We start from the raw sequence: 13,775 nt of genomic DNA, 5'->3' as shown, positions 1-13,775 counted from the left end.
TAGAAGCATCAATCATCAGTTCTTCGTTAGGACACCTTAGTTGTTTATTAATTGCTTTCTCATATGTGCCTTGACTGTGGGCCTTCAGCAGACCGAGTAACCCCTTGTTCAGGCCAGCGACCTTGGGTCCAAGCTGGTGAACTTTGCTCAAACCAGATGAACCCGTGCTCAAGCTGGCGACGTCGGGGTCTCGAACCTGGGTCCCCCGCATCCCAGTCCGATGCTCTATCCACTGTGCCACCGCCTGGTCAGCCTCCCCAGAATATTTTTAAAAATAGTTTACACACTGTGAAAATTCTTGGATCTGTACATTGAAAAGTTTTGTAATTTGTTCGCATGTTATACTTCAATAGATAATTTGCAAAAAAGCCTCAGGATGTCCTAGCTTTTTAAAGTTTGCCTTCGTTTTATTTAATCCTCAAGGATAGCATGTTGAGGTCGGTACTGTTATTAAATGGTGTGTGTCCACTTAAGTATCAGCCGAACAACTGAACATTTATTTCTTAAACTCCTCTGAGAAATTTTATATATGGAAAAATGCAAAAACGCATTCTCCTTACTTCATTGCACAACATTCTTATAGTTTGGACAAAATACAGACTGCCCTTGCAAATGTAATTTCTTTTTTTTGTTGTTTTTTTGTAGGTTTTTAATTTTTTTCTTTTTCTTTAAACGTAATTTTTTTCTAAACTATAAGAGAAAGTTGCTTGGCCTGTCGTGGCACAGTGGATAGATTATCGACCTGGAACGCTGAGGTCACCAGTTTGAAAACCCAGGTTGTGCGGTCAAGGCACAAAGGAGAAGCAATCAATGACCAACTAAGGTGAAGCAACTAAGAGTTGATGCTTCTTGCTCCTTCTTCCCCCACCCTGTCTCTAAAATCAGTAAATAAAATCTTAGAAAAATATTAACTGTAAGAGAAAGTCTTACAGTTAGAAAGTCACAGAAGTAGAAGTGAGCGGTAGGAGACATGGGTTCAGGAAACAAGTTACAGAGGCAAAACAAGGGGCCTTTGGAGATTAGGAGAAGGGTAAAGGTAACATGCCTGGAAGGAAGAAGAGGGGGTTGGGAAAGGATCTGGGCATGCTCCATAGAAGGAGAGAGTCTCTCTCTCTCTCTCTTTTTTTTTCTTTTTCATTTTTCCGAAGCTGGAAACAGGGAGGCAGACAGACTCCCGCATGCGCCCGACCGGGATCCACCCGGCATGCCCACCAGGGGGCGATGTTCTGACCCTCTGGGGCGTCGCTCTGTTGCATCCAGAGCCATTCTAGCGCCTGAGGCAGAGGCCACAGAGCCATCCCCAGCGCCAGGGCCATCTTTGCTCCAATGGAGCCTCGGCTGCGGGAGGGGAAGAGAGAGACAGAGAGGAAGGAGAAGGGGAGGAGTGGAGAAGCAGATGGGCGCCTCTCCTGTGTGCCCTGGCCGGGAATCGAACCCGGGACTCCTGCACGCCAGGCCGACGCTCTACCGCTGAGCCAACCGGCAAGGGCGAAGGAGAGAGTCTCTTAAAATGAAATTTCTAAGAAAGGAGTCCTGTAAGGTGCCTGGACTTCAGCTACTGTTGCAGTGTTGTATGGTTGCTACGGTTAACATTAGCTTTTTAAAGAAGACTACAATTCTATTTTGGTCTCTTTTAAAGTAATCTGTTGCCTTCGTAGTAATATTAAATTGACATCTTACATTTTCTGGAATGTATAAATAATGGGGAACTTTTTTGAAAGACAGAAGAGGTTTATTGGCAGATTTTTCTTGCCCCATATGCTAGAGTAAAAAAATGCTTCTTTTTTTGTGACAGAGACAGACACAGAGAGAGAGACAGAGAGAAGTACAGATAGGGACAGACAGAAATAGAGATAGATGAGAACCATCAATTCTTCCTTGTGGCTGCTTAGTTGTTCATTGATCGCTTTCTCATATGTGTCTTGACTGGGGAGCTACAGCAGATGGAGTGACCCCTTCTCAAGTCAGTGACTTTGGGCTCAAGCCAGCAACTTGGGCTTCAAGCCAGTGACCCTTGGGCTCAAGCCAGCGACCATGGGGTCACGTCTATGATCCCACACTCAACCCAGTGACCCCATGCTCAAGCTGGTGAGCCTACACTCAAGCTGGATGAGCCCATGCTCAAGCCGGCGACCTTGGCGTTTCGAACCTGGGTCCTCTGTGTCCCAGTCCAATGCTCTATCCACTGCATTACTGCCTGGTCAGGCCAAAAATGCTTCTAATGGCACTGCTGGATTTTTTTTTGAAATTGGATTTACTGGGGTGACATTGGTTAATAAAATTATATAGGTTTCAGGTATATAATTCTATAATCCATCATCTATTCATCACACTGTGTTCACCAACCCAAGTCAAGTCTTCTTTTGTCACCATTTATCCCCCCATTACTCTCTTTTACCTCCCCTAGCCCCTTTCCCTTTTGTAATCACCTTTTTCACCCAACCTCCAACCCCCTTCCCCTCTGACAGCTGTCAATCTGTTCTCTGTAACTATGAGTCTGTTTCTGTTTTATTTGTTGGTTTATTTTGTTCCTTGGATTCCACATATAAGTGAAATCATATGGTACTTGTCTTCTTCTGATTGTCTTACTTCACTTAGGTAGAAACAAACAGTTTGAGCCTGCTTTTCATTACAATTATCATAGCATTGGCCTGACCTGTGGTGGCGCAGTGGATCAAGCATCAACCTGGAATGCTGAGGTCACCGGTTCAAAACTCTGGGCTTGCCCAATCAAGGCACATATGGGAGTTGATGCTTCCTGCTCCTCCCTCCTTCTCTCTCTCTCTCTCTCTCTCTCTCTTTCTCTCCCTCTTCTCTAAAATGAATAAATAAAAATAATTTTTAAAAAATTATCATAGCATGGGATGAGTAAAACATTAGCCTGGAGCTTGGAGTTTATCCTGAGGACACAAATGCACAGGTTTTAGATGTGTGTGTGTGTATTGCTTGTGGAGAGAGCATTGGATGGAAAGATAATGGCAACAAAGAGATAAAAAAGGAGGTCCTTACCATGGTCCTGGGGAAAACTTTTTCTTTCATTTATTTATTCTTTCACTCAACAAATGCAAGTTGTCTGCCAGACAGTCTACATATATTAATTCATATAATATGCATAAAACTCCATGAGGTAGGTACTATTATTACTTGTATTTTACAGATGAGAGCACTGATGTCCAGGAAGAAACATGCTCAAGGTCAAAGGGATAGTAAGTGGCACAGAGAGTAGACAGTGCAATGCACGGATGGCGGGGCTGTGCTGGCGTGTCTGAGGAAGAACAAAAAGGCCAGCATGCCTTAAATAGTGATGAGGTAAGTGATGCATATGAGGTGAGGAAGTAACTCAGGGCTTCAGCCTCAATAGTGAGGCATTTCTCAAAAGCTATATTGGAGGCTCAAGCAGAACTAAAATTGGAACTGGAGTCTTACTCTGCAAAAGTCATCTGGAGCCAGTCTACAGGTACCTGTAGTTTTATTATTCATTCTTTGTCATCTCTTCAAAATTCCTCAAGGAGGCCTGACCTGTGGTGGCGCAGTGGATAAAGCGTCGACCTGGAAATGCTGAGGTCGCCGGTTCGAAACCCGGGGCTTGCCTGGTCAAGGCACATATGGGAGTTGATGCTTCCTGCTCCTCCCTCCTTCTCTCTCTCTCCCTCTCTCTCTCCTTTCTAAAATGAATAAAAAAAAAAACAAACAAACAAACAAAATTCCTCAAGGACCCATTCGGTTTTTTTTTGTTTTTTTGGGGGGTATTTTTTCTGAAGCTGGAAACGGGGAGGCAGTCAGACTCCTGCATGCGCCCGACCGGGATCCACCCAGCATGCCCACCAGGGGCCGATGTTCTGCCCCTCTGGGGCGTTGCTCTGTCGCAACCAGAGCCATTCTAGTGCCTGAGGCAGAGGCCACAGAGCCATCCTCAGTGCCCAGGCAAACTTTGCTCCAATGGAGCCTTGGCTGTGGGAGGGGAAGGGAGAGACAGAGAGGAAGGAGAGGGGGAGGGGTGGAGAAGCAGATGGGTGCCTCTCCTGTGTGCCCTGGCCGGGAATCGAACCTGGGACTCCTACACACCAGGCCAATGCTCTACCACTGAACCAACCAGCCAGAGCCTCATTTTTTGTTTTTAATTTTATTTATTGTCTGACCTGTCATGGTGCAGTGGATAAAGTGTCGACCTGGAGTGCTGAAGTCGCCGGTTCAAAACCCTGGGCTTGCCTGGTCAAGGCACATATGGGAGTTGATGATTCCTGATCCTTCCCCCACTTCTGTCTCTTTCACTCTTCTCTCTAGAATGAATAAATAAAAAAAAACTTAAGATTTTACTTACTCAATTTAGAGAGATGGTGGTGGGGGGCGGGAGAAGGGCAGGGAGCACTAACTCTCATATGTGCCTTGACCAGGCAAGCCTGGGGCTTTGAACCGGCAACCTCAGTGTTCCAGGCCAACACTTTATCCACTGTGCCACCACAGGTCAGGCCCCATTTGTGTTATGACTGAAAGTCTATGAGATTAGTGACAGAGACTGTGAGATGAATGATGGGGTATCTGTAGGATGAGGGGTATCTATGGGGTGAATGATGGGAATCTGTGGAGTTAAGAGCTATGATGTGGGGTGTGATGGAAATCTTCAGGGTAATGGGGATCTGTGGAATGTGATAGGGATATGTGAGGTGATGAGTTATGGGGAGTTTAAAGGGTGAGTGACTGGGGTCCTGTGGGGTGAGGGATGAGAGGCCAAAGGGATCAATGATAGGTGTCTGATACATGATGGGGAAGTCTATGGGGTGAGTCATGGGTTGTTTGGTACACAATGGGAGGTTTGTTGAGGAAAGTGATGGGGTCTCTGGTGTGACTGACAGAGGTAAGGTGAACGATGGGCGGCCTATGGGGCAAATGAAAGGCTGCTGTGGGAAGTGGTAGGTGTCTTAAGGGTTAATGATAGGGTATATAGGGTAATGGGAGGGTCTGTGGGCGTGTTCCATGGGGTCTCTGGGGTAATGTTTGGGATATATAGGGTAGTGATGGGTGTCTGTGGGGCCAGTGATGGGGGTCTTTAGAGTAATTGGGGGCCTGTGAGGTGAGTGATGGGGTATTTGGGGGGCCTAATCAGGAGACAAGAGGCTGAGTAAATTGAAGAACCTGATGATTTTCAGGAAAATGCTCAGTCGTCCCTATTGAAAAAAAATGAGAAAGTGTGTTCTGGAGAGAACATCAAGGGTGTGGGTAGACGAACGCTCATTAAGAGATTGTAAGTGCCTGACCAAGCAGTGGAACAGTGGATAGAGCATCGACATGGGACACTGAGCACCCAGGTTCAAAGCCCCGAGGCCATCAGTTTGAGTGTGGGATCATGGATATGACCATAGCTGGCTTGAGCCCAAGGTTGCTCGCTCAGCTAGAGCACCCCACCCCCCACCCCACCCGGCTGTCAAGGCAAGTATGAGAAACAATCAATGAATAGCTAAAGTGCTGTAACAATGAGTTGATGCTTCTCATCTCTCTCTCCCTTCCTGTCTGCCCCCCACTTAAAAAAAAAGATTGTAGGTGTGTGACTCATGAATCTAATCAATTATCATGGGAATCTCAGGTTAGTGGTGGAAGTTTGTGAGGTCTGATGAGGATGGGGATCTATGGCTGATAGAAGGGTGGTTTGTGGAGTAAGTGAGTGATGGAGGGGTCTGTGGGGTCAGTTAAGGGGCATATTTGGGGTTAGTAATTAGAGATCTCTCAGTGTGAGGGTCAAGACTTTTATTTCCTGGTTTTAAAAACTGCTACCACTGCAGATCTCCTAGGCTCTCTTGGACTTTTGTCCCAACAGCTCCTGCCAGTAGCTCCACACAGCTCCTTTCTTCCCTGTTTCTGGCCCTTTTGGTGCCTTCCCATCAGCCTGCATTTGATAGATCAATTTCCTTGGTCCTTTCAACCTGTGGGAGCAAGGGTTGGACTCTTCTGGCAGGTGTCGAATTCGGCATCAACCCGTGTTCAAGCCCAGTTCACTGCTCATTAGTTCTGCTTGCTCTTGGCTTTTGTGGCTTTGGCATCCAGCTGGCTCTGGGCATGGGTGAGCTGCTTCACAGAATCAAACACGAGGATTCCAGGAATTACCAGCCACAGGGCATTCAAGAAGACAAAGTAAAACCAGAAGTAGAGCGGGTGGCCCAGCTCCCCATGCTGGAATCCATCACGGTATTCTGTCAGGAAATAGAGCAAATCCCCGTACATCTGACCTGTGGGAGGTGGAAGGGAAAGGGAGAAATTCTTTTGAGGAGAAGTAGTTATTCCAAGGCATTTTCCAAGTCATGAGTCATCAATTAGAGCTCTCAGTGCTTAGGACTCCCAAATTCAGAGAGCTAAGAATTCTGAAATAATATAGCTTGAAATGTTGAAAAATCAGAAAGTGAGAATTCCAGAAATCGAAGCTGAGAATTTCAGAACCCAGGAGAGTTCATATCTCCAGAATTTAAGGAAGCTCAAGATCCTTTAATTCAAGAAAGTGCAGGATTCCAGGACTAAAGAGAACTCACATTTCGGAACTAAAGAAAGCTCACAATGGGCCCTGGCCGGTTGGCTCAGCGGTAGAGCGTCAGCCTGGCGTGCGGGGGACCCGGGTTCGATTCCCGGCCAGGGCACATAGAAGAAGCGCCCATTTGCTTCTCCACCCCCCCCTCCTTCCTCTCTGTCTCTCTCTTCCCCTCCCGCTGCCAAGGCTCCATTGGAGCAAAGATGGCCCGGGCGCTGGGGATGGCTCCTTGGCCTCTGCCCCAGGTGCTAGAGTGGCTCTGGTCGTGGCAGAGCGACCCCCCGGAGGGGCAGAGCATCGCCCCGTGGTGGGCAGAGTGTCGCCCCTGGTGGGCGTGCCGGGTGGATCCCGGTCGGGCGCATGCGGGAGTCTGTCTGACTGTCTCTCCCTGTTTCCAGCTTCAGAAAAATACACACACACACAAAAAAGAAAGCTCACAATGTAAGAACAAAAGAGGACTGAATCTCAGATGAAAGAGGCTCAAAACCCTGATCCCAGAAGACCCAAAGGGCTTCATGCTAGCCTGGGCTACCTCATGTAACCTTCACAGGAGACTGTGATAGAGGAGGAGGAGAATTGAACACTTCCCACTTGAGAACACAGCCTGAGAGGGGTACGGCTCTTCTAGAACCTCAGGGAGTTTGTCATTCAGTCTGACTCAGCCCTGGATGGGCACAATTGAGAGATTCCATCCACACAGTTGCCCTCGTGTCTGTGCATCCGATAATCCCTCCTCCAGCACCACGTGTGGGCCCTTTCCTCACCTACAGAGATCACAAGCTGCAGGATAAAGCGGAAAGGCTGCTGGCGAAGAAAGGTGACCACCGCCCAAATGCTGAGTGGTCCCCACATAAAAGCTGTGAGAGACTCCATGCATATCATGAAGGTGTCATTCCTGTGGGAAAAAGGGTGGAGCCACACTAGCATCACTGTGCTGTAATCACAGGGTACCCTACTAGTGCTCCCTGACTTACCACCACCCCAAACCAACTCAGATCTCCCTTGACAGAGGTAATACTTACAGGATGTATCGGCTGTCTCCCTTGGCATACTCTTTCCCTGAAAAAGACAAGAAGAGACACACATAAAAAATAAAGGCAGGAAAAGGACTCAGACTTGTGTGAGTTGAGAGCCCAAATAATAAGACAGGCTTTATAACCTCTCCATGTCTCTATTTCCATGTCTGAAATGGGGTAGCTGTTTGGATTTTATATTTTATTTATTTATTTATTTTATTTTAGCAAGAGAGACAGACAGGGACAGAGAGGAAGCGAGAGAGATGAGAAGCATCAACTCATAGTTGCGGTGCCTAAGATGCTCATTGAGTGCTTTCTCATATGTGCTTTGATGGAGGGGCTCCAGCCAAGCCAATGACCCTTTGCTCAAGCCAGTGACCTTGGGCTCAAACCAGCGACCTTTGGGTTCAAGCCAGCGACCATGGGGTCATGTCTATGACCCCACGCTCAAGTCAGTGACCCTGAGCTCAAGCTGGCAACCTCAGGGTTTCAAACGTGGGTCGCCAGTGTCCCAGGCTAATGGACACTGTGCCACCACCTGGTCAGGTGCTGTTTGGATATTAGAATTAATGTATGTATACAAGATAATGTGCAAATCTGACATAGAACAGTACATTTTGTTGTGATTGCCTGGTATTCAATAAATATTTCAGAATAAAAGGAGGCAGGAAAAGAATGAAGGGGAACAAATGAATGAATAAAAGAGCAAGCAGAGAATCAATAAGAAAAAGCTAGATCACACAATATAAAAATAGGGAGAACATTGTAGTAGGTTCTTCACTAAAGAAAATTTCCAGCCTGACCAGGCTGTGGTACAGTGGATAGAGCACTGGACTGGGACGTGGAGGACCCAGGTTCAAAACCCCAAGGTTGCTGGCTTGAACGCGGGCTTATCCAGCTTGAGCGTGGGGTCACTGGCTTGAGCCCAAAGGTCACTGGCTTGAGCCCAAGGTCGCTGGCCTGAGCAAGGGTCACTCGCTCTGCTGTAGCACCCAGTTCAAGGCACATATGAGAAAGCAATCAATGAACAACTAAGGAGATTAATGAGCTGCAATGAGGAATTGATGCTTTTCATCTTTCTCCCTTCCAGTCTGTCTGTCCCTATCTGTCCCTCTCTCTGTCTCTGTAAAAAAAAAAAATCCAGCCCTGGCTGGTTGGCTCAGTGGTAGAGCGTCGGCCTAGCGTGCGGAGGACCCGGGTTCGATTCCCGGCCAGGGCACACAGGAGAAGCACCCATTTGCTTCTCCACCCCTCCGCCGCGCTTTCCTCTCTGTCTCTCTCTTCCCCTCCCACAGCCAAGGCTCCATTGGAGCAAAGATGGCCCGGGCGCTGGGGATGGCTCTGTGGCCTCTGCCTCAGGCGCTAGAGTGGCTCTGGTCGCAACATGGCGACGCCCAGGATGGGCAGAGCATCGCCCCCTGGTGGGCAGAGCGTCGCCCCTGGTGGGCGTGCCGGGTGGATCCCGGTTGGGCGCGGGAGTCTGTCTGACTGTCTCTCCCTGTTTCCAGCTTCAGAAAAATGAAAAAAAAAAAATCCAAATGATTAATACACAGATGAAAGGTGCTCAGATTATCATTAATCATTAAGTAAAAGCAAATTAAAACTCCATAATGAGATATCACTTACATCTACTAGAACGACTACAACTTAAGAAACACCTGACCATACTAAGTGTCAGCGAGGATGTAGAGCTCTCATATACTGCTGGTGGAAATATAAAATGGCCCTTTTTTGAAAACAGTTTGGCAGTTTTTCATAAAGTTAAAGACATACCTACCATACAACCCAGCCACTCCTCTATATTTACCCAAGAGAAACTAAAGCAGACCACACAAAGACTTATGTAACAATGTTCATAGCAGCTGTATTCATGAGGCCAAAAAGGAATATTACTTACAACAGCAAAAGACGGGGAAATACCCATTATACTGGACAAGTCAAATAATTATGTAACATCTAAGCTTTGAAAGTTCTTTATAAATTGGGAGGAGGGACCTGGTTAAAAAAAACCAAAGTTCTAGTACAAGGGGACAAACTGTAGTTGAGTTTCATTCTTTTGCATGTGGCTTTCCAGTTTTCCTAGCATCATTTGTTGAAGAGGCTTTCTTTTCTCCATTGTGTGTTGTTGGCCCCTTTATCAAAAATTATTTGACCATATATATGTGTTTTATTTCTAGGCTTTCTATTCTGTTCCATTGGTCTGAGTGTCTATTCTTCTGCCAATACCATGCTGTTTTGATTATCATGGCTCTATAATTTGAAGTCAGGTATTGTAATGCCCCCAGCTTTGTTCTTTTTCCTTAGGATTGCTTTGGCTATTCGGGGTTTTTTTGTTTTGTTTTGTTTTTTGTATTTTTCTGAAGTTGGAAACAGGGAGGTAGTCAGGCAGACTCCTGCATGCACCCGACCGGGATCCACCCGGCACGCCTACCAGGGGGTGATGCTCTGCCCATCTGGGGCGTCACTCTGTTGCAACCAGAGCCATTCTAGTGCCTGAGGCAGAGGCCACAGGGCCGTCCTCAGAGCTCGGGCCAACTTTGCTCCAATGGAGCCTTGGCTGCGGGAGGGGAAGAGAGAGACAGAGAGGAAGGAGAGGGGGAGGGGTGGAGAAGCAAATGGGCGCTTCTCCTGTGTGCCCTGGCCGGGAATCGAACCCGGGACTCCTGCACGCCAGGCCAACGCTCTACCACTGAGCCAACCGGCCAGGGCTATTCGGGGTTTTTTATAGTTCCATATAAACCTGATGATTTTTTGTTCCATTTCTTTAAAAAAAGACATTGGAATTTTGATGAGAATTGCATTAAATTTGTATATTGCTTTGGGTAATATAGTCATTTTGACTATATTTATTCTTCCTATTCAAGAACATTGCAGCACTGTTCACAGTGGCCAAGACATGGAAACAACCAAAAAGCCCTTCAATAGATGATTGGATAAAGAAGATGTGGTACATATATACTATGGAATACTACTCAGCCATAAGAAATGATGACATCGGATCATTTACAACAACATGAATGGACCTTGATAACATTATTCTGAGTGAAATAAGTAAATCAGAAAAAACTAAGATCTATATGATTCCATACATAGGTGGGACATAAAAATGGGACATGGACAAGAGTGTGGTGGTTATGGGGGGAGAGAAAGAGAGGGAGGGGGTTGGCGGGAGAGGGGCACAAAGTAAACTAGATAGAAGGTGACGGAAGACAATTTGACTTTGGGTGATGGGTATGCAACATAATCAAATGTCAAAATAACCTGGAGATGTTTTCTCTGAACCTATGTACCCTGATTAATCTATGTCACCCCATTAAAATTAATAAAAAAATTAAAAAAAAACCCAAAGCCCCCCAATACCCAAAGTTCAGAAGTATACACAGCATGTTACCATTTGTTTACACAAGAGTGAAAAAGTAAAACCAATGATGTTGATAAAGTTATATAGCATATATTGTCTGCCAAAACCCAGTAATAATAATGCTAAAAATAATCAAATATCATCCTGTAAGCTATGTGGTATCTACTGTTTCTACTGTTTGCTAGTTGTTATTTTTGTTTGTTTGTTTTTAGTGAGAGAGAGAGGGACATACAGGAAGGGAGGGAGAGAGATGAGAAGCATAAACTCGTTGTGTCACTTTAGTTGTTCATTGATTGCTTTCTCATACGTGCCTTGACCAGGAGGCTCCACTGAGCCAATGACCCCTTGCTCAAGTCAGTGACCCTGGGTTTATGTCTATCATTCCATGCTCAAACCGGTGAGCCCATGCTCAAGCCAGCAATCACAGGGTTTCACACCTGGGACCTCAGTGTCCCAGGCCGGCGTTCTATCCACTGCACCACTACCTGGTTAGGCTTGCCAAACATTGTTCTAAGTGTCTTACATATATTTGAGTATTACTATTATCCTTCTTTTACAAATGAGCAAACTGAGGTTTCTGTGTGTAACTTATATGTAAATAAACCCTGGAACAAGAAATTATTAACAGTGACTAATTGGGGAAACTTGGTGGACAGAAGGTAGATTTTCATTGCATACCTCTTTAAATAGTTTGTTTTATGACCCATGTGAATATATATGTGACAAAAATGTTAAATAAAAATTTTATATAAATAGAAGTTGGTAGGTGGGTAAACACTGAATACAATCCCTGCTGAAAATATTCCCTCCCGCACATGAAAGAACTCAGGACTCACAGAGTTGGGACAATATGGCTTGGTCTCCAAGAAGGTCTTTGTGGTAGAGGCTGAACCATCCCTCAATCACCATGTGAATGAACCCACACACAGCAAACCAGCACAGGGACAGTCTTCGCCAGGTCCCCAGTGGGATGATGGCAGCATGTCCTGACAACAGCCAGGTGGTCCCAACTAAGACCCCAGAGATGGAGAAGAGCCCAGCCAGTAGATGCCAGGTAGGGCAGTCATTAGGCACAAAGTTGTCCAGTTTCAGGTGCCGAGGCCAGTATGGGTGCAAGGGGCTAGCGTTGGTGGCCATGTCTTTGTAGGCTGACGGCTGTGTGTGGACAAGTAGAAAGAAGAAAAAAGAAAAACCTGAATAGAAAGCAAGAAAGATATAAAATCAAATCCAAATGGTTTATTATCACAAGAAATGCAAATGGACTAAACTTATCAGTTAACAGACTTGTAAAAATGGACTGAAAACAAGATTTAATTATATACTGTTTTAAAAAACATGATTATAAGGCCATAGAAAGGTTGAAAGCTAGTTCCGGCCCTGTGGGAGCTAAATGATGTGGTAGACACTGTAACCAGACCCAAACCAGCTCGCAAGGGTCAGTATTTTGCATCGTTCAACGGAGAGCTATTCCCTCTCTGTAGTCCTGGAAAATGCAGGACAGCAGAGAGAAGACTAATAAAAACTATAACCCTCAGGTTCAGTGTGTTGAAAGCCAGACACTTCCCACAATAACGCACAAGAAAAACGAAAGTGGCAGGCACTGGTCTCGCGCGCGTGGAGCTTAAACAGGAAAAGGGGGTCAAATAAAGAGACCACCAATCAGAACTAGAACCCTCTAGTACAGCTGCCCAATGAGAAGGAGGTTCTTATGTAGTCTTGTTGACTACGCGGTAGCCGGGGATCTCGCGCAGGCGCCTGGAGGGTGGGTGGGAGGATGGTGGGGTGGCGAGGTGGCGGGGAAGTGTCTCGTGTGGCCATCTAGCATTAGAGAGCTAGGGGATGGAGTGGCAGGCTCGCGAGACGGGGTTACTCACCCAGCGGCGCTCTCGCAGCGGCCGCTCTTACAGGGTTCTGGCTTTCTTGAGGCTGGTCTGCGGTTCTGTAACAGTCTTAGTTCAGACCCATTCCCGGGTTTGGCCAATGCAGGGGCTGGGAAGGCGGCCCGTGCTGCTCCCAACCAATAGGAGTTCGCTGTGTGGCGTTGGCCCCGCCCTCACGCGTGGTGCCATTTTCGCTGTTGGCTGAGCCAGAATCAGGAGGTGGCTGAAGGCAGGGACTGCGGAGGTTGGTAGGCGTTTTCGGTAAAAAGCCGACGCAGATGGAATCTTGGCTTCAATTTCCGTATCACCTTTATCAGTCAGTTATCTCGGAAAACAGGTAGTTGACCTTATCATCTGTTCAATCACCATTGCGTTGCATCCTCTCATCTTTGCCCTCGTTTTCTAAACAGACCAATTAATCAGTGTCCAGACAAACCTTCAACCTTAATGCCTGAATGCGCAAGGAAACAATACTATCACACCCTGCATGCCTCCACCCTCTTCCTTGGCGCTCAGGATTCCTTAGCAGGCATTCTCACCTCTCTTGACTTCAAGTCAGAAAAACCAGACAAAACTCCTTGAAAGCCAATTGTCACAGAGACCCTCAATTTCCCTGTGCCAGCTCTAAACTAATCAGAACTCCACAACTGAAGCCAGTAGGCACCTAGACGGGCACAGTCAGAATTCAGACTCATCTCAGACCTTCTATCCAAGTACAACTCAGGCTTAAGGACCAGTAAGCATCAACTCTCTTGCTTTCCCTTCTCTGTGCCAGTCAGAGCAACCAACTAGAATGGGGATCCCTCAATTTTCCAGCCAATTGGTATCAGGCCTCCCCAACATGCAACTATCCAGTTTGTCCCCAGCCCCACTCAAATCAAACAGTACCATTTTCGGGCTCATCATCCAATCATGAACATTAGTAAATTAACCATGAGCTAATCACAATCTGCTCCCTCTTCAAGGCTTCCAGTTTTCAAACCTTGATCCTTGCTGTGCCCTCT

General features: G+C 46.5%; 1 protein-coding gene across 1 annotated transcript; it reads right to left on the bottom strand.

Moving 5' to 3' along the window:
- Nucleotides 1-5,725: 5,725 nt before the first annotated feature.
- On the bottom strand, nt 5,726-12,912 carry EBP (EBP cholestenol delta-isomerase). The gene is made up of 5 exons (XM_066250062.1): nt 12,766-12,912; nt 11,728-12,046; nt 7,537-7,573; nt 7,279-7,409; nt 5,726-6,221 (listed from the first exon to the last, which is right to left on the bottom strand). The coding sequence occupies exons 2-5, from the start codon at nt 12,026-12,028 to the stop codon at nt 5,998-6,000; spliced, it is 693 nt and encodes a 230-aa protein (XP_066106159.1). The 5' UTR covers nt 12,029-12,046; nt 12,766-12,912; the 3' UTR covers nt 5,726-5,997.
- Between the last annotated feature and the right edge of the window lie 863 nt (nt 12,913-13,775).

Source organism: Saccopteryx bilineata, chromosome X (assembly GCF_036850765.1).
Source record: "Saccopteryx bilineata isolate mSacBil1 chromosome X, mSacBil1_pri_phased_curated, whole genome shotgun sequence".
Classification (NCBI taxonomy): Eukaryota; Metazoa; Chordata; class Mammalia; order Chiroptera; family Emballonuridae; genus Saccopteryx; species Saccopteryx bilineata.
The sequence above is the reverse complement of the archived record's forward strand: the minus strand, read 5'-3'. Positions and strand labels throughout refer to the sequence as shown.